The 21,917-nt window shown below is 40.3% G+C and overlaps 1 protein-coding gene across 5 annotated transcripts in view; it reads left to right on the forward strand.

The window, feature by feature from the left end:
- The first annotated feature begins 6,624 nt into the window (after nt 1-6,624).
- Armc3 (armadillo repeat containing 3) overlaps nt 6,625-21,917 on the forward strand; it is an 86,313-nt gene continuing 71,020 nt past the window's right edge. For 3 of the 5 annotated variants that reach the window (XM_031369117.1, XM_031369116.1, XM_031369118.1), the window contains exons 1-4: nt 6,625-6,853; nt 9,178-9,226; nt 15,388-15,505; nt 18,392-18,517. In XM_031369117.1, the coding sequence (XP_031224977.1) occupies nt 9,179-9,226; nt 15,388-15,505; nt 18,392-18,517 (292 nt within the window). In that variant the 5' untranslated portion in view covers nt 6,625-6,853; nt 9,178. The remainder of the gene's footprint in view (nt 6,854-9,177; nt 9,227-15,387; nt 15,506-18,391; nt 18,518-21,917) is intronic. The other 2 variants (XM_031369115.1, XM_031369119.1) reach the window with 1 other exon arrangement.

Genomic DNA, 21,917 nt, shown 5'->3' on the forward strand with positions numbered 1-21,917 from the left:
CCTCATCAAGATATGTGTGAAATGGAGTGGAGATAGGCAGCCTTATGTCCTGGGCTCACAATTCTGATTCATAACTTCTCTGTGGAAAAAGAAAACCCAATTGATTGATTCGGTTGAGAGGGAGAAGCGTGAAGGAGGAGATGGTATTATCGCTCAGCTCCCCGATTCCTCAGGCATCCTGCTTGGCCACATTGGTCTTGTTTTCAGTCAGCCCTGAAAAGTGCTACAAGTAGAGATCCTGTTCCTGCAGCCTCTAAATGAGCACTGCAGGTCTCTATGTTCCCTCTAGTTAACATGGGGTTGCGTTCCACGCTGGAATTTCAAGCAATTCCTTGCTCAGTTTTTGACTTTGGAAGTTCAAAGGTGTAAATCTGGGGCTCTTTGTCTAGCTTGGCTCGATTTGGTGAGGATCTGTTTACTTTAAAGCCATGCTTCTCAGCCTTCCTAAAGCCCTTTAGTACACTTCTTCATGTTATGGTGACCCCTAACCAGGGGATTATTTCCTTCCTACTCCATAACTATAATTTTGCCACCGGTATGAATCATAATCTAAATATCTGATTATGCAACTCCCTAAGGGGTAGTGGACTACAGGTTGAGAGTCACTACTTTAAAATTTGTCTCCTTTCCTTCTAGTCTGAGGGAAAGAAATATCTGTTGGAGACAATTTTGACAGACCCCATGGCTACCACCTAAGCACAGTGTGGTGAATAAAGATGGTACAAAGATATGGGGTGGGGGACAGGGCAAGGTACCTTTCATTACAGCTAGTATGGAAAGAACAGGCTTGCTTAGAGTTTTAAGTCTCTTTCAGTGGCTTGAAACTAGGAAGTTTCTTAGACTGTCATACCAATATCCTCTTGCCTCTTGGATCTACATCTGAATTTCCAGTTTACTATGTTCAAGATCATAGCAGAGTCATCATTGATGAGTCATGGGAAGCCCTGAGTCTAGATTGTAGTTCCTAATTATCCTCTGTTAACTTTTGCCAAGCTATACAGATCTGTCTTTGAGATCTGGGATTTGGGGACTTTAAAGAATGGGGCAGACTACAGTCTAATGCTGTCGACAACTTTAGTTTAATATACAAGTGAAACAAAGAAAGCAGCAATCCAAGGAAGATTGTTTGAACTCAGAAAAACATGATCAGAAAAGCATGTAAACAAACACCAATAAACACACAGTAAAGATTGACAGGACAGCTCTTTCCCAGAACTTTCTCAGGACAGACCAATTTTAACACAATTGCCTGGCACGTTCTGTGAATTATATCTGGGAAAACATGAAAGCAACACAGAGGGCTGTACCCAGGTTCAGGGAACACTGGAGACTCAGTACATCCCTTCAGATATGGGATCTACATGTTCAGATTGGGTTTTCAGGTGTTCCAACATCTGAAAAGAGTAAACATGTCTTATTTGTTAAATGAAAATGCCTAACAGAGGAGACATGAAATCACATCCAAGAACAACCCAGGGAAGAAGTGCATTTGCAGTAAAAACCCTCTGTCTTTTCCCTGAAGCCTCTCTCTCAGTTCCTCAGGGCATTGTTCACTGTGTGTCTTTCTTTTGACCATGTTCTGACAGTCTTCTCCCATTATTGAGTTTGGACTCCTTGGATTCAAGTGTGGGGACAGAAAGTATATAGAAAACATGCAAGCTATAAAACATGACATGAATCCTATCCAGAGGACATAGTACCCAACTTAAAGGGGCTCCAGTTGGCTGAGTAAGTAAATGTAAAAATGAATAAGGAGTGCAATAGACTTAGCTCCATGTAACATGTTAGGAGCCCATGTGTTTATACGGACATTTAAAAAGGAAGAAGGAATTCATTATCTCTGGAGGTCCAGAGACAACAACCTGTTCTGAAGAAGGAAAAAACCCTTTCCCTTTTGGGGTGTACTTTATATATTTCCCATCTGAGGCATACGCCACTGTACTTTTTGTTTGAGGCATATTCCATAGTATTTACTGTCTGAGGTATACCTCACAGGGGTACTTCTTAGAACTGTAGCTAACAAATTTAGAAAGAGAAATGGGAAAGGAAAGGAAAAACTATATGAATAGATGAATATATCTATACTGGAGCACAGGAAGTAAGACAATCTTCAGATAAAAAACATTCTAATAAATCCACACACAAATTATCAGAACTAAGGAGAGACTTTAACAAGGTCACAGCTTATAAGATCAATATCTAAGACTCAGCTCAATATAAGATCAATAAGATCAATATACAAGACTCAGATTTGTTTTTCTATTAGAAAATTTCTACACTGCAAAGAATGTTTTTCTTTTTTGTTTTGTGTTTTTATAATTGCATTAAAAAGTCCACAGAAATCTTAGATGGGAGTAATACAAGTTTGAGATGTGCCCATTCAGAGCCAAGTACTAATACTCAAATGGAAAGAGAGAGAGAGGAAGAGAGAGAGAGAGAGAGAGAGAGAGAGAGAGAGAGAGAGAGAGAGACTGTGTCTGAGCTACAGAACTCAGTATCATTAAGTTACCAGGCCTTTTCTGAATTTATCTATGGACTTCATGCAATCCCAATCAATATCCCAGAGGGTTTTTTATAGAAATTGACAAGCTACTTTCAAAATGTGTAGGAAATGTAAAAAGACGTGGGGTGGCCAAAGCCACTTGAAAAGGCTTATGTGACTTACTGGAAAGCTAAAATAATGAAGGCATTGTAGCTATCACTGAGTGGTTAGAAATATTGATCAAAAATAGAATAAAGCTCAGAAACAGACCTGTTTACAAAGGATGGGTTTATCTTTGAGAAAGGTGCCAAGGTAATTGAATACATAAAGCAGAAAGTTTTCTTTAAGGAATCCTAGTATATTTAGACATTCATATGCTGATTGTGATGCCTAAATTATCCAGAACATCTACAAAAGTTAAAAGGGCATGAACCTAAATGTAAGATTAAAACAATGAGCCTTATAAACAAAAGCTTGAGAGACGGCTCAGTGGTCAGGAGAACTTGTCCATCTTGGAGAGGCCCTGGGTTCAGTTACCAGCATCCACATGGTGACTCCACTGTAACTCCAGTCCTAGGGAATCCAATGCGCTCTTCTGGTCTCTGCAAGCACTGCAGTGAATGTGGTGCACAGACATGCCAACAATCAGCCTACACATAAAATAGAAATAAAATCTTTTTTTTTTTTTTAAGTAACAAAGAAACTTTTTTTTAGAGTAACCTAAAATGTATGAATAGAACCCTATCTAACTTTAAAGCTTCTGACCTTTGAAAGACAGATTTAAGAAATGAAAGATAGCTGGGCAGTGGTGGCATACGCCTTTAATCCCAGCACTTGGGAGGCAGAGGCGGGTGGATTTCTGTGTTTGAGGCCAGCCTGGTCTACAGAGTGAGTTCCAAGACAGCCAGAGCTACATAGAGAAACCCTGTCTCAACAAACAAACAAACAAACAAACACCAAAAAACAAAAACAAGCAAACAAAACAGAAACAAAAACAAACAATCAAACAAAAAAAGAGCACTTCCAGATGCCCCAGACAAGATTCCCGCCATTTACATGGCAGTTTATAGCTGGCTGTAACTCTAGCTCCAGAGGATCTGATGGCATCTTCTGGCCTTGTCAGACACTGCACACACATGGTGCATAGACATACAAGCAGGCAAAACACCTATGCACATAAAAAATTTAAAATTAAAAAGGACATTAGAAGAATAGACAAATGTTGGTGGGAAATATTTCTAAATCACATTTCTGATAGATTAGTGATATATAAAGCAATTCTTACAACTTAGACAACTCACTTATAAAAGTGGAAAAACATATCCAAATAGATACTTCACAGAAGAAGATAGAGGAACACGAGAGCATAGGAGATCAATATCACTCCACAAGAGATATATATAAATTAAAAATCAGCAGAAGAGGGCCAGCAAGAGGGCTCAGTAGGTAAAAGAGCTTGCTGCACAAGTCTGGAGATCTGAGTTCAATCCCCAGAACGCATGTGGGAAAGGTGAGAACTCCCTCCCACATGCTGTCCCCTTTGACCTCCACAGGAACACCATAGCACATATTCCATCTCCTCACAAAATGAAGAAATAAAACTTAGCAAAACCTAGAAGAGATAGCACGTTCACCCTCTGTAATGACTGCGATTGGAAGGACTGACAATATCAAGTCCTGTAGAGTGCACTGCCCAACCAGAGTTCTCGCCTATTTGTAGTTAACATCGTAGCTGTGCAAAGTAACTAGCAGATTCTCATGACACTACCCACAGCCTTGCCTTAAAAACTAAAAATTAAATTCTACTCCTGATATTTTCCCAGGGAGAAGGAAACACGTTCTCCCCAAACTAGTGTGTGAATGGTCAGAGAAGATGGAATTATACCACCCACAGATTAGAACATGCTTGGATCAGCATCAGCAGCTGTCTGTGCAGCTCAGTAACAAAGAGAACTGGGAGCGAGTCTCAGGGGCATGGTGGTAGATGTAAGGGGCCAAACAGAAAGGGCTGCATGCTATTTGGTTTCATTTATAAGACATCCCAGAAAAAGCAAAATTATAGGGAGCGAAAAGAGAGCAGTGGCTCAAAGAAAGTAGAGGAGAGAGGTTTGACTTTAAAGAAACATGAAGGACACTTGGGATGACAGAAATGTACTGTGTTCATGGTGGCAGTTGCTTCCACAAGTGTAAACCCTTGTCAAAGCTCAGCAACTGCATGTTTTAAGTAAACATGAACCCCCCCAAAAAAAACTGAACACAAGACATATTGATTCAAGAAAAAGTCTATGAAAAGATCAAAACACCGATTTAAATTATTTCCTAAAAAATCTCTTTATGACTTATAATATTGTGTTTTCAAAACATATGTGTATGATGCACTAGGACAGGACAAGCCTATAAAAGTCAAACTTATCTCATTTAAGTCTGTCTTTGCCATTTGCTAGAAAAATGACTGTATGCCAACTATTTAGCTCATACCTCATAAGGTTAGGTGGGGCTTATATGACTCATGTTCAAAGCTCATAACTCTCTGGCTCAGAATAAGTGTCCACCAACTGTCCATTTAGAAATGGCCTAGGTGAGAGAGTATGCATGCTTGTATACAGTCAGACAAACAAATACCCATATACTGGTTCTGAAACTAGGAGAAAGATTGAGAGACAGCATAGAAAGCAGGAAGTTTCTGGAACGAGCTACTGAGAGTGTCGTGTGCACAGAAATATCAGAAAAGACAAGGACTAGGAAACATCCTATGGATATAGGCAGTATAGTGCCTGGTGCCCAGGATGACATGTTATTGGAGGGTCTTGTAGACCTTTTAGGGGTGGACATTAGTGGGACTACAGCCATCTTCTTCTGGCTTTTGGCTCCTAGCTTGTGAAGTGAGTCTCCTGATCTTCATGTGCTTCTCCATGATGTACTTATTGCCCTGGCCTCTCAGAGCCATGGTCAAGATCAATCTGCCTTTTGTAAGTTTATTGCCTCAGGTATTTTGCTATAGTAACAGAAAGCTGGGTAATGAAGATGAAGCTTCCCAATTTTTATTATGTATTCTGCCCCATGCCTTTTCCCTTCCTCCCTCTTGTGTGTGTGTGTGTGTGTGTGTGTGTGTGTGTGTGTGTGATATGTGTGTACTACAACACATATATGGAGGTCAGATATAAACTTTATGAAGTTGGTATTCTCCTTCCATACTTATGTAGATTCAGGTCCCCAGGCTTGCACAATAAACACCTCTACCTATTTAAGCCATTTTTTGCCAGACCCTAAGAGAAATTTGGGTTTGTTTCTATTTCTTGTGAGACATAGGAGAAATTATTATATTTATATACATATAAGGGGCTGGAAGAAAGGAAGATAATGAATTACATTAGTTAAGATATTAGTCAAAGTTTAACCAAAATATGGAAATCACGTGAGATATTTGACCACAAATACTTTGATAGAAATAGTTGTTAAATATGCAAAAATCTGCTTGTTAGGTGATGGCAGGAAGAGGGTACAGAAATAGTAAAGGTTGCAACTGTGAGCCGCATCCAGCCCTGTTAGGACTAAGAGAACAGAGAGCAGGTCTGATGAGAGAGACAGAGATGGAGTTTGCGAAGTGTAAGGGTGGGGAGATGGACTCCTAAAGGCAATTGAAGGATCCTTTCTGGTGACTGCACCAGCCCAGATCGATAAGTAGAAATGAAAAGAATAGTCGACCTGGCAGATAAAGGGTGCCCAGGAGAACCTTGCTGGGAAAGAAAATGAGGAGATGGAATGAGACGCTGAGGGCAGGAGGGGGAGGGGAGTGCGGTAGAAGAAACTGGAAATAAGGCTGCAGGGTCGGCATCAAACAGGCAAACGGTTTGGGGACAATGTCTTTTCCTAAGACAGTTGCAGACATTTGAGCAATGGAGGGACAACAACAGAACAATGATTTTCGGGGGCCGGAGCAGTACATCTATGGGATGGGAGGAGAAACTAGAGTCTTTAGCCGCTGTGACCTGGAATATGGTGGCAGTGAGAATATGAGAAAGATCTAGTAAGGGAAGGAGCCAATTAATGGGTGGCTAAGGGACAGAGGGCGAGAGAGCAAACAGGTTCGTCTTTATTTGGGCCATTGGAAAGAATATCTGAAGACGAGGAAGGGAGGGAGAGGAGGAGATTTTGAGCCTTGTTAGGCTTGCCATGGCACGATTATAGTTCCTGTACAATTGATCGCCTTGGAGCTGGACAAAGGGAGCCTTGGGGCTAAGAACTAATTCTGGGCAGAGAACGCAGGCGCGGCCCAGCGTCGCCTAGCAACAAGTATCAACACTGACCCTCAGAGGCCAGTGCAGTTTGCCAGTAAGGAGCTACTACTCTTTGGGACTTGACTCCTCGCAGGTAAGGGACAGGCACGGCTGCACACCTGTCCCGAGGGTAGGAGAGGTCAAGGACTAGAGGACAGGGCAAACTGTAGCGTTCAGTGCACGGGTGGGGACCTTACCGCTGGGCCGTCTCTCCAGTCCCTGCTTAAAGGCAGCTTCCGCCTAAGCGAAATACCTGAAGCTCAGAGACTGATAGGGCGGGCTGCGGGAGAGAATGGGGAAACAACTAACAAATAGGGCGGTAATGTGGCTATGAAAGATGCTAATTTAAGTCAAACGCATTGTCATAATCAGTACGATGAACCTGTATCTATTCATCCCACTATCTTTCAGCTGTTTCCTAAAGAAACAGGTAGGTGGGTGAGTTGTTTTTTTTGTTTGTTTTTTTGTTTTGTTTTGTTGTTTTTTGTTTTTTTTTTATCTCCAAAGATGTTTATTGCAGCTTTGGCCACAATTCCAGAAAGCTGGAAACGGAGGCTAAATGAGTAATGAATTTGTAAAACATTATTTAACTGACATTCTGATCCACTGGAGACGCAGGGAGGATAAATGGAAGTGGAAATGTTTTGAACTTGCCCTGTATGAATTTCTTAGGAAAATGGCCCCAGGTAAGGAAATTGACATTTGGCAATAAAATTCAGGCAAGATGGTAAAACAAAAACAAAAACAAATAAAACCCCAAAACAACAACAGCAGCAACAACAAAAATGCACTTTTCTTTGGGTAAATTTTACTTTGTTCATTGTGTCTATGGCAAATTGCTCCCACTTACCAGAGGATTGCATCTAAGCCCCTGAAAAGCCATCCTACACCCAATATAGTGGTAAAATCCAGCCACCTCTAACCTCAGGGCATCTCCCAGGACCCCTTCCATGCTTGCAACCCTGTGTGTCTTTATTCTCTGCATCGTTCATTATTCAACTGTTCAAAACATCTATCCGGGAATAGAAGACGTTAGTCTGAGGGCAACTGAGATAACTTCACACAGTTTTGTGTGGGTGTAACCTGTTTCCCGAATGTCCTCTAGAAGGAATTGTTATAAATCAGTTGCTGGTATATCTTAAAATAGCTTATGAACTTACGTTGACCTATAAACGTACCCCTGTGCTTATGATAGGTCCTACTGTTCTAGAATAGTTTCTATGTATCTTTCTGAGTGAAACAAGCTCAAAACCAAGGGCCTATGTACTTTTCAAGCATGTATGAATATTTGAGATTTGAGAAAAATGTTGCTGCTAATATATAAAAAGAAAATTGAAAACTGGTATTTTAATATTTTACTAATAGTACATTTCCACACATTTTAAAACAGTTTCTCATTTTGTAAGAATTTTCAAATATACACTAGCTGCTGAGTGAGTTCAAAAGCAATCCTGATGAAAATTTGGGAACTAGAGAGACGGGTCAGTGATTAAGAACATTTGATGTTCTTGCAGAGGACTTTGGTTCCCATCAGCACCCACACTGCGGCTCACAAGTCTATAACTTCAGTTTCAGAGGGTCCAACATCCTTTTCTGGCCTCCTCAGGCACCCAGCATGCACATGGTGCACATATATAAAGGCAAACACTGTACAATAGGACAAATAAACCTAAATGTTATTTATTCAAAATTATATTTAGTGGAGGCTGTGGGTGTTTTGTTTTTAACATTTAAGTGTAGTGGATAAGGCAGAAGGTGGCCCAGTATAGAATAAGCCTGCCAGTTCCTCACAGACCTTAGGATCCAAAGGCTTGAAGTCAGTTGCACACAATAGACGTCTTTCAGGAGCATTTGAGTTGCTGTGATCATGTGGCCTTTTAATGTGTACAATACATTCTGCCCAGTGTCTGTAAAACCAGATGTTGCTTTTGACCTCTGACAAGCAATTTGCACTAATCCTGACTCTGAAGGCTCTATCCTATCCCATCCTAAGGTTTCTCATGGGACTCTCGTAACTTCCTCCTCTTGTCACCAAATCATCACTCACAGGAAAATAGAGCTAATGGTTTTCATAATTCTGAACTCATATGATGGGCTAGATACAGCAAGTGTACGATATAGTTGCATAAAACAAACAAACATACCCACACAGTTGGTGAGTAAATGTGCTGTGATTTTTCTTGTTTAATAACACCAGTGTTCAACAATCTTTCCAAAAAGTTCCTTGAAAATCAATGCTTCCAACAGGGACGTCTGTAATACTTTGTGCAAATGCTGTAGTTCCAACATCAACTGCACGCTTTAGTTGGTAAAATGTGAAGAAGAAATGACGCTCCTCTCAAGAACGTAGATAACTGAGATCATGGAAGATGTGCCAATTTATGATGTGCAAATCATATTTTTGCATTTTTTTTCTAGGATGGGTAAAAAAATAAAGAAGGAAGTTGAACCTCCCCCTAAGGATGTGGTAAGTTTCTGGTACAAATACCAGCAACACTTTAACCACCAGTTTTAAAAATAAATTGTTCCAATAGTTTGGCATGTCCCACGGTATACATGAATGCATGGTGGCAGACGTCCAAAGTCTGACTAATGATATTAGTCAGAGAAACCTAACAGTATATAAACAAACATTTACAACATTGTCATTACATAATTAGCACAATTAGACAGTGATTACTAACTCTTCTAGTGTGTAGATAGCATGTTTACAGTCTAGTTAATGGATACATAGTTTCAGTGTGTTCTTTTAAATACTGCAAGATTCTATCCACTGGCCTACAGTTGATATGAATTATCCAGGGAATTTTCAAAAGTAATAAGAAGTTATGCTACAGCTTGTACATATTGTATATGGTATTTTCTGATAGTCTTGGACACAAGATGACCCATATTATATTTTCCAGTTGGAAAATAGTCTGGGATCATCAACTCCTTCTCTTTCAAATACTGAGCATAAACACAGCCTCTTACAGAATGCCCGTTTGCTCCTAAATGCATGGTTTATCAGTTGATTTTAATCAATTACTGAAAGACTGTGTTACAATGGAAAATGATTTTGATGATTCTGACTTTGGAGTCTCATTTCAAAACACATTTGGTGAGTATGTCATTAAGCAGAGTACACATAGAAATGAAGGATTTCCAAATGTGCAGAAATCAGAAAGTACTGCAGAAAATTACTTTCCAGATCGGAATGTTACAGTCAAGGTCGAAAGCTTTGTCTCATCATGATTCCTCATGAACTGTATTAATCACTTTGTCCAATTTGGCCAAACTATTTCAGTTTTCTTTATCTGTAAAATAAGAATAGCATTCTCCAACTCATTTGGATTGCAGTATTATTATTAAGCCAAAATAAATTACATGACATTCTCAGTGTTTGACATATAATTCCGTAAATAATATCTGTTAGTGCCAGAACTCTTCTCTTTCCCCCCTCGCACCCCCATACAGGTGACTACCAAGATATTTGATACTTTATGATACAGTCATGGCAAAAGCTATAGACGTTTCTGTCTGCCTTAATCCGGGAAACCTCTGCAGAGGCAGTCAGTGTGCGAGTGTGTGTTTGTGACAGAGTTCCCTTTTTTTTTTCTCATCTTAGCTGTTTCCTTTGGAAACACTTCTAGCATGGGGCAGAATCAGAAGGCTCTCCTTACCTCCATATATCATGCTGGTGCCTTTCAGGGAATTTATGAACACAGAACTTAGCAACAAACATAATAAAATCAGAATCAAAAGGCTAACAATCAATAAAGGTATCTGTTTAGCACAATTCCTACAATGTTAACAAACAACGGGCCTGTCTAATACATGTTCTACAGTGTTCTAGTGTCTGGTTGATACTGTGCTCTGCACTCCAAGTGTTATACATAGATGGAGGACTTAGGAAACACAGCCCAGTGTTAAAATCATATGCATGTAGGCTTCCTTTCCCAGTTCACACTAAGCTTGAGGTTCACTGAAGACACATAAGACATTCACCAATGGTACTTGTCTATTACCATTTCCCCAGGGACTTCATGTCAATAAAACTGTCCGCATCAAGAGATTCAACCCTCCTCTTTAAATGGCTTATTAATTTCACTTATGTATGCGCTTCTGTGCTTCTGTGCACTGTGCACATACAGGGTCTTGCAAGGCCACAACTTGTCAGATCTCCTAGAACTGGAATTCTGGGCAGTTGAGAGCTTCTTGCTGTGAGTACTGGGAATTAAACTCAGGTCCTCTGCAACAGGAATAAGGACCCTCAGTGTAACCCAGAGCCATCTTTCCAGCCTCTTCAATCCTCATTTAACCTGACAACTTCTACAACTTCCAAAGATTTATCACAAAGTATCCTAACTTTGGCTGATTTCAAGGTCTACCTCTTCAAAGCCTATAAAACACTTGTTCTGGGGCTAGTGAGATAGCTCGGGCAGGTAAAGACGCTTGCCTCCAAGTCTCAGGGTCAGAGATGATACCAAAGAACCACACGGTGAAAGGAGAGAACAGATATTATCTACTGACTCCCTCAAATTGCCTTCTGACCTACACATAACACACTGTGGCATGCACCCCCCAAAACACAATAATTAAATACAGTAAAAATATTTTTAAAGTTTGTTCTATAAATTTTAAGTGATAACCAAGTGTCAAAGAGAGCTGGATAATGGCTGATGGAATCAAACTTTTCTCAGTGTACTAATGGTCATTTGCTTAGCATATATTCCCTAGAAATAGCTAGCAATGGCTTTTGTTTCCATTCATCAGTGATCTATTAATTAAAGTGGGTTAATAAAGGCAGCAAGAGTATTGATATGGTTAACACAAAAATTTTCTTAACTTCTCATTGGTCAGGGATGTATTGATATATGCAGACCTAGTTTGTAGATCTACATTCTTTTCTCATGGAAGAGACAGAATTAGAGAAAGTTATGTCTTGAATCACCAGTCCAACTGTCTTCTTCCTCCTAAGGTGTGGCTAAATGGTCGTTTGTGGTGCTTTAAGAAAATGCTGAGTTCTTGTGAAAGGATTGGGTGAATGAATGTCTAACAGGAAGTACTCTCCGAGGCATTTCTAAGTATAAAGCAGATATGCAGTGATCGAGGCTATAGGCTGTGGATCCACATTGCCTAGATTTGAATTCCCACTGCAGCATCTGCCTATGTGCATTTGTACATTGAGTACATTCCCAGACCACTACGTGGCACAGGGAGAATGTGATGATACCTGTCTCAGGGGAATACTTATTCCCAACAATGAGCGTTAGATAGCCTCAGGTGCTTAGAACAGTGTCGGGCGCTAGGCTCCACTCCAAGTGCCCCCAGAGCCACATGTGAATTGGATATGCTGGTGTACTCCTACAACATCAGCGCTCCAGAGCCCGAGGAAAGAGGTTCATTACTTTAAGGCCAACCTGGGATACACAGTGAGACCCTGTCTGGAAAAGGAAGAACGAAAAGTAAAGCCAAGAGTGCAAGCTTGGCCTGTGAGCGCCTTGTTGGAAAGGCAGAAGCAGGAACGTTGCGATCTCTGAGGTTCTGCCAGATAGTGGTTTCTCTTGGTTATGTTTCATTCCTAAAGACTGGAGACTGTCTCTGTGCGCCTCTGGTCTCTCAGCAGACTGGCCTTTCAAAGCAGAGGCTAGCCAGGATGCTCCTCCTTGCTTTCATTCTTTCTGTCTGTAGTCTTGGCTCACCGTTCGTTTTATACAGAGCGTGACATTGTAATTTCACAACAAGCTTGCTGCTGACTGACGACCTTGTGGGGAAGCAGATGGGCTGTGTGATTACAACTCGACATTATTTATTCAGCAGTGTGGCATTCTGTTACAGCCATCGTTTTATTCTCAGCACCTTTTTAAATGAAAAAATTTACTATAATGTAGGCCCTGCAGGAGAAACAAATCCTATGCCAAGGGCCTCTGCTGTCTGCCAAGCACTGGCGTTTCTATGGAAGAACCGCTCTTTCGAGTGGAGCTTTTATGGCCCCCATCTTCCCTTACGCTTCTTATAATCTATTCCGCCTTGTTCCTAGTGATGACTGGAAGGCACAGTAACATATAAGAGTGCTGACTAAACCTCCAGGAGAGAGTAAATAGAGTTTACTTATCACTCTGCCTCAGCGGATCTTGATGTACTCTACCTCTTCGAAGACCGCAGTTACAATGGCGTTTTCACAAGTTAATCACGTGTTTACAAGACACGCTTTAAAATATTCAAATACTAATTTAGCCTGACTAAGCTTCTTTGGAGACTGAGACAGAAGGGTTACTTCAATTTGGGAGTTCAAGGCCAATCTGGACAACACTGTGGAATCTAACCCTCCTCCCCCCACGGGGCGGAAAACAAAAGGAGCTGGAGAGATGATGGTTCAGTAGGTGATGCCTCACAAGCATGAGGACCAGTGTTCAGAGTCTCAGAACCCACATAAGCATTAGACATAGACTCTTCTATGGGATTTTTAAAAATTGCAGATACATCCTTCTAGGTGATTGCCTACATCTGTCCTTCCTTCTTCCTTCCCTCTTTCTAGCCTGCTGGTTTCACACAGTGATGTATGTCATCTTATATTTCCAACCAGAACGGGATGTAATATAGGGAGTGTCAACCCAAAGAATGAGGCAACACCTGGAATCCTCCTGCCTTTATCATAAACTGAGCTCCTTCCTTCATTTGTCTCTGGAAATGAAAGAAAACATTGTCATGATTTGTTTACTCTTGGCCCACAGAAATCCCCAGCCCTAGCTTGTTTTAACTACACAAAAATTGCTCAGACCCAGCATAACACAGGTCTCAGAGGCCTACATATTTCCTCCACACTATGCCTCTATTGTCTTTTTCTGGAACTTACACGAATTTGTAATTGTTACATACATCTTTCTGTTCTTTCATCTTTGTTCTTGTTTAGCATACATAATTCAGAGTTTTCCATTAAGAGTCCATCGTTGGAATGGACATATTCACTGTTGGGACAGGGCACCAGATACACACAAGGATTCTTGTGTGTTGACTTAGAATGATAATAATATATATTTATTTTAGTGAGCATCTGTAATGTGCTAGATAATGGGCTAAGTGCTTCATCAGAACCTCTCAAACCCTTGCTGGATCATTTCAGATATGTCCTATTATCACTAGAACACAGAACAAGGAGTTGGCATTCTAGAAGCTTCAGCAATTTGTCTGAGGCAAATTGAGAAGCTGGATCTGTAAATAGAAAACCTTTCTTGTCATATTCCTTAAAATTTATAAAATATTATAACAATAAAAATAAGTATTATAAAAGTTGTTTGATATAAAAAAAATCAATTTAACAGTCTTATGTAGATGCTCGTCTACAGCAATAGTGAAAATACATTTTTCTCAAAATAAATTTTAAATAATTCCAAACATATTAATTATATACTTCAAAATAATACATCACTACTAGTATTTTCTTAAATGAACATAAATATATAAAGCCTTTTTGTTTGTTTTGTATTTAGTAGAGTTTAAAATCTTGGCTCTTACTGTGGTACAAGCCCAAAATAAGAACAATTTTTAGACATTGGGTTTCATTGTAATAAGGCTGTATTTCAATGACCCTCACATCACCAAAGGATTTTACCTCCCTATTAGCTAAGCTAAAAGTTGACAGTTCTGCTGTGCCAAGAAATAAATAGTAGGCTCGATTTTTGGATACAGACTTCTTGCTATGGTCAAAGCTATTTGACTTGAGTCAGTGACTTTATTCTCAGCCCACAGAGAACAGGTTACATTCATTTAAGAAATGGTATGTGTATTAAGATGGTCTATCCATAAAGTCATTCACCAACTGTTTCAATGAACAATGTTTCTGCTTGGAGGGTGGCACAGACAATAGGTGAGGGTAAGAATTTGGTTCATTGGCTGTGATAATTTGGAAAAGCATTCATCTCAGAGAAAGAGTAACTTATAAAGTCCTCTTCTTCAAACTTGATACAAGAGCTACAAATGTCAAGTAAAGCATTGGGGGTACAAAAGAAGAGTGGGGGTACAAAAGGGAAACAAGATTGTGATTTAATTCTATTTATTTAAAATATGTTTTTAAATGTTAACAAATTCAGACAAATTGAAATCATGTAACTTTTCTCATCAAATGCAATATAGAAAAAGAAAATAAACTTTATTTATATTGAAGAAATGTTAAAAAAAAAGAAGAAAAAGAAAACCTTTCTACCTTTCCACTGTTCTCTAGGGATTAGAGGCTGTCAGTGCTGAAAGTTGTTTCTCTGTCAGTAGTTTTTAAAACTTTTTCTTCTATTTTACTTTATGTGTACATGTGTTTCACCTACTTGTATGTTGGTACAGCACATACATGCAGGACCCCCAAAGGTCAGAAGAAAACATCAAATCCCCTGGAAACTGGGGTTATAGAAGTGGTAAGCCACTATGAGTGTACGGGCAACTGAGCCTGGGTCCTCTGGAAGAGCAGCCAGTGCCCTTAACCACTGAGCTATCCCCCAGCCCCAGTGATTTCTTTTTGAAATAGGAACTTTTCAGCACACCTACTGGGCAGGGACCACATCCTTTTGCAAGGTTGCAGCCTCTTTAAATCTTAAGCCACTGTTAATTGTGATGTGACTCAAAGGGAAGCTGATTATTTTTCTCTTTTTATCTCAGTTCGACCCACTCACAATTGAAAGCAAAAAAGCAGCCACTGTGGTATTGATGCTCAAGTCTCCAGAGGAAGACATCTTAGCCAAAGCTTGCGAGGCTATCTACAAGTTTGCTTTGAAAGGTTTGTTCTCTTGCCATTTGTCTTTCTATCCCGTTTCTATATAGTACCATATATATAATATACATGCCAGGTGCTCATTTATCCAATCAAGCGATAGGAATAAATGCCACAGAAGCAGAAAGAGCAGTTAAATAAACTTGCATTGGATCATAACCCGAAGTATAAAACAAACAGCCATGTGTACAATGTTGGTATAAAGAGTTAAACTGAGGCCGCCCCACCCCCACCTGCCTGCTCCTTCCTCACCCTGCTAGTCTTCTTTTTCCTCATGGCCTCCATTTGCCCAGGCTCATTGGCCCTTTCCTAGATTCCTAGGTTTTACTGCCCATTTTCATGCTAATTTTGTAATTTCATCTTCCTTTACAGATGAATAAAATTCCATTCAAATAAAATTTAAATGATCCACAGGGACAGATTGTTGTATTCAATTAAAAGCCAAAACCAAACTGTATGCTGCCTTCAAGAAACACCCTTAGAATATTAAGGCGCAAATAAAAGATAAAAAGATATATCATGAAAGGACTAATCATTATAAACATGGAGTGATTATATTAATATAAGAAAAATAAACAGTAAAAGGAGCCAGAGGTCATTTCATTATGATAAAGAGGTCAAATAATTTAAAGGCTTCAAAAAATCTTCTGTAGCCACAGACTGAATAGAGGACACTCCAAATGCATAAAGCTGGTATTTCAAGGAAAGATAAGCATCTATAGACACCTCCCAGAGAGAGGATTCAAGATCTTTCTCTCAATAAATGAAAGAATACATAGACAGTAAGTCTAAAAATAGGGAAGATTTGACCATCAATATTAATGAATTTGATCTGTATTGACAGACTTCTCTCTGAGAGGTCTGGAATGAACATTATTTCTCAGGAGTAACTTACAGAATACTCCCCTAAGTAAACTGCATTCTGAGGCACAAAATAAGACTAAATACATCTCAAGTGATTCTAAACTATTCAAACTGTATCTCCAAACCACTGAGAAATTACATCAGAAATCAATAATAGACAATATTCTAGCAAGCAACACCCTTCTATGCAGCTTGTGAGTGAAAGAAAACAGGGGATAAAAGTAGAAATTGATCTATAAAACTTTATAGAGTGCTGTTAAGTGAGCATTTAGATAAAAATGTATCGCACCATCTTAGAAAGCAAGGTTTAGGGTCAGGGTGGCTAAAATGCTGACTAAGTTCAGATCCCTGGGGCTCATGTAAAAGCCATGTGTCTCTCACTTGTTTCCATGTGCATGCCCTCCAATACCAAACACACATACAAATGACTTTTTAAAAGTTTCAAATCAGTAGATTCAGCTTCCTTTTTAAAAAAGGGCAATGGTAAAGGAAAAATTAAACCTAAAGTCAGTAATAAATATATTAGATATCTAAAAAGAAATTAAAGGAACAGAAAAGAATTATAAAGAACAAGCTGAAGCCATGGGCTAGTAAAAAGAGAAAATGAGGAATGTGTACCTCTTGAACATGGGTATGCAATTAAAAAAAAAAAAGCAACTTAAACCCAACAACTGAGTTTCATGCCAAGACCTCACAATTTGTTTAACTCTGAAAAATTAGTCAAGGAATTCTATCCTATGAAATAGGCAGAAAAATACATCGAAAATATCGACACGCAACCTTCAGAAGATGTAAATATATGCCACTACCTGGCTAGGAGAAATAAGATTGCAGGCATAAAAGTTGCTAATCAACCAACTTTGAGATGAGATGATTTCCAGGCGAGGGCAACAGTCTCAGAGATCCTGACTGGTGAAAGGAGTGGGCAGGAGTCTCATAGCCAGAGATGTGGCGGGCAAACAGGCCAGAAATATGTGGTTGGTGACTTTGAGGGAAGAAGGTGCCTACAAGGCAAGGAATGCTGAGAAGAAACAGGACACAGACAGAAGTACAGTTCAGTGGGTTAGCATTTGCTTAGCTTTCATGAGGTCCTGGGTTCGATTCTCACTCCAAGAAAGACCAAGGAGAGGAAATGTTCTCTCACAGAGCTCTCAGAAGGAACATAGATCACCTTGCCATCCACTTTGCTTTCATTTCTACCTTTCTGACCCAAAGGTAAAAACTTCACTGTTTTCAGACACAGACTTTGTGGAGTCAATTAAAGTACCTATAAGAAACTAATATTGCTGGGCGGTGGTGGCGCACGCCTTTAATCCCAGAGCTTGGGAGGCAGAGGCAGGTGGATTTCTGAGTTCGAGGCCAGCCTGGTCTACAGAGTGAGTTCCAGGACAGCCAGGACTATACAGAGAAACCCTGTCTCAAAATACAAAAAAAAAAAAGAAACTAATACACTTTTTTTTAAAATGGATAAAAGCATGGTCTAAGGGCTAGAGAGATGGCTCAGTAGTCAAGAGCACTTGTTGCAATTATGGAGGACTTGGGACCAGTTCCCAGCACGCATCTGGTGGTTTGCCACTGGCAATAATTCCAATTCCAGGGTTTGTGCCCTCTTATGACTTCTGCAGGCACTGTACACACACACACACACACACACACACACACACACACACACACACACACACACGGTGCACAGATGTATATGCAGCAAAACACCTATACAAATAAAATAAAAATTTTTAAAAACCCACAAATTTTAAAGACATAGATGCATAAGAGTGTCTGGGATGCTGTGACAATATTAGGACACGGCTGTGAGCTGGCCTGTTGTGAGTTCAGAGCTGAGGATGAGCCTGTGAACGCCAGGGAAAGAGAGAGCAGTGGATATACAGGGGGCTGGAGCTTGCAGGTTTCTTCTGAGAGAAAGTGAAGAGGATATAAAGGGTAAACGAGAGAGTGGAGCTGCACTGGTCAAAGCTCCTGGGAGCTGGCAGGCATTCATGCATGGTCTTGTTTTACCTGTGGTGTCAGGTGAAGAGAATAAAGCAACTCTCCTTGAACTTGGAGCCGTGGAACCTTTGACCAAACTGCTCACCCACGAAGACAAAGTTGTAAGAAGAAACGCCATGATGATCTTTGGTATTCTGGCTTCTAACAGTAAGTAACAATGTTTCAAAATGAACAAATTCTCCTTTGAAGTTTAATTTTAAGGGATTTATCTGTTTTATTTAAGCTGACTTTAATATTAGCAAAAAAGGAGGGAGTACAGTTTAACTAATAGTTTCATATATTTTTTTAAAGATTTGTTTGTTGAATGTTGTGTGTATCTGCATGTAAGTACAATTGCCTGTGAAGGCCAGAAGGAGGGGCGCCAGCTCCTGGAGCTGGAATTACAGGTGGTTGTGTGGCTGCACACATGTCAATTAAGGCTTCATATCAGTTTCCTAGTGGATGAAACTCACAGTAGTGTATTGATAAATTGTCTTTTAAAAACTGACTATTGCTTGTATTAAAAAAAAAATTAGTTGTATTTACTCTTGAATCAGATCTATTATTTGATTCAAATATTTTTATATATTTAGAAGTGTGGCATTATAGAGTCAGCTAAAATGATCTTATGGCTTTTAGAACAGCAGTTTGTCAGAGCCATGCCAACAGTGGCAGCCTATGGCTGTGAATAGAATGTGTGTGTTCAGGCATAAGTCACAATTCTGTGTTTCAGGGTAGTTTTTGAATCACAAACTTTGTAACTTAGGAAAAAGCTTCAAAAAATACTTTGTAACTACAAAAAACTTCAATGATACTCTTAATGGAGAAGGAATTCAACCAGACATAAACCTGAGTCTCCCAGTTCCAGAATATTCACCCCTTTGTTTTCCCTTGCCGGACATGGCCTCTCCAGGGTACAGCATGAATTCTTTTTTTCTTGTCCCCACCAACAGTTTTTCTAGATAACTGAGTGATATGCACAGATATTTAGATTTTCAATGACTTTTTTTCTGTTTGTTTTTTATTTCTCTTATTTGTTCATTTATCTATAATCTAACATATAAGTTATTTATTTCTTGAAAAACTCTCCAAATTCATGAAAATTCTCAGCTCAGAAAATATAAATGGCATTTTATGGGTTTCTAGAGGATTTTGTGACCCTAAATTACTAAGAAATAGGGGATGGAGGGATGGCTCAGTAGTTAAGAGTACATACTGCTGTTGCAGAGGACCAGAATTTGGTTTCTGGCACCCACACTAGGTGGTTCCTAACTGCCTATAATTCTAGATTAAGGAAGATCTATGGCCCTTGGGCTATTCTTGCATCTGTACATGGATGGGGACACCCATATGCACACACACACACACACACACACACACACACACACACACACACCACACCACACACATTTAGAAAAAATAAAATTTTTTAAAGAAATATTTTCACTTGTGTATGTTAAGTGAGGGGTTCTCTGGGACCTCCCTGTAGGCTGGGTTTCATCAGAGCTAGGAGGAAACAGGCCATTTGCTTACCCAGTGAGGAGAGTGCCGCTGCCCTCAGGGTTCAGTGTACCCGGCTCTCTGCTCTAATGTTAAGGATGACAGATCCTGAATACATATCTGGTGTGATGACCTATGATGGTATAATGATTCCATGGATTCGATTTTTAAAAAACCATTATTTGAATTAATTGCTTTGTTATTTGATGATGTAGCTAACGCATGGCATCCCTAGCTGCTTGGCAAAATCTCCTTTTTTTGGAAGAATAGACATTTTCCACAGCTATAACTCCACTTCCCACATGTGTCCTAGAGAACTTGAATAGAGATGAGCAAGTAGCCCCTGGACCCTAAGGAGTCACGCCTCCAGGCTAATCTGTAAACAATCGAACCTCCACACTGCTCAGTTAAAGCACCATCAGCAGGTCTAATGGCAACAATGGATACTCCTTAGAAACGGGAGCCTTCCCGTGGCTGTCACGCTCAGGGAACAACTGTGCTCACAGCAGATGAATTGATGTTTCACGAGAATCCTGGCTGGGGAAACTTCCTGTGAGAGACAGAGCTGCTCTTCACAACCCCCCCCTCCTCCTTTCCCTCCCCCTCTCCCTCCCCCTTTCCTTTCTTTCCCTTTCCTGCCTTTTCTTTCCCTTATTCCTTTTCCACTTCCTCCTTCCCCCTCTGCCCCCGTCCTCCTCTTCTGGAAGTTACTGAGCTGTGTGTCTGTGCCAAACTAAGGTGATTCAAATAGACATTGAAATTACTTTACGGGACTTTCTTTTTCAGCCAAAACACAGCTGTCGCCCCCTCTATCTCCTGCCAGTTTATATTTAATTCATTGAGAACACATAACAGATGCAGTGACTGTTGTCAGCTCCAGAGTGTTCCAGAAACCTTGTGTCAGGTGTCAGGCGACCTCAGAAAGCAGCACCTTGGGTCACTCAGAGCCACCCCAGATGGCTGGTGCTGTAAACAGGTGGAAGGTCAAGAATGAATTAGATGGTAAAACCAGCATATGGTAGTTGAGAAATAGTCAAGCCCAACAGAGCAGTGCCCACCTGTGATGTCACTACAGGGTAGGCGGAGGCAGAGGAATTGCAGAGTTTGGTCTGGCTGACATAATGAATTCTAGCCCAAATGGGATTACAAAGTTTGGCCTTGTCCAAAAGTTAATGCAATCAAAACAGATCTGATGAAGTTAGAGCAGGTATTAAAGTTGCTGGCAGATCTGCCTCAACCAGAAATCATAGGTGGCACCCTACCTAGTCAGACATGGTTCACCTGGCCCTGGCATGGGTCAGAATTTCCATCCAGTCTCCATAGTGGAGGAAATGCACAGTTGGAAAGGAAGGGACAGAGGCTAAGACTGCATTAATTTAACAGAGAGAGAGAGAGAGAGAGGAAGAGAGAGAGAGAGAGTTCTTGAATACCTAAAATCCCAGAAATCATAAAAAGCATAGGAAAATAAGGAAGTTTTAGTACAGTTGTCACAAAAATTGTTCTGAAGTATGCAGACTGGCACCCGAACAACACTTGTTAAGGATGCATGGGATTTGGCTCCTAGAACCTTGCAAGGGTCTAAGTATAATGCTGAGGTTGTTACCTGTCAATCAGTGGAGAAAATGCACTGTTCCAGCCTGTTGTTGAACCATAAATGTCATCTCCTGCTGTATTGATCACAGGCTGGGCCTGGAAACCTGATTGAGTCTATGTAGGAACGAAGAAATGACAGGCATGGTGGTTTGAATAAAGATGCCCCCTCCCTGTATGCCCTTAGGGAGTGGCACTTTAGAAGGTGTGGCTTGTTGGAGTTGGTGTGGCCTTATCGGAGGAAGTAAATCATGGAGGCAGGTTTCCAGGTCTCAGATGCTCAAGCCAAGCCTATTGGCTGTCTCTTCCTGATGCCTTCAGATCCACATATAGAACTCTCAGCTACCTCTCTAATACCATGTCTGCTTGCATACCACCATGTTTCCTGGTATGATGATAATGGACTAAATCTTTGAACTGTAAGCCATCCCCAATTAAATGTTTTACTTTAAAAGAGTCACCATGGTCACTGTGTCTC

Source organism: Mastomys coucha, unplaced genomic scaffold (assembly GCF_008632895.1).
Source record: "Mastomys coucha isolate ucsf_1 unplaced genomic scaffold, UCSF_Mcou_1 pScaffold15, whole genome shotgun sequence".
NCBI lineage: Eukaryota > Metazoa > Chordata > Mammalia > Rodentia > Muridae > Mastomys > Mastomys coucha.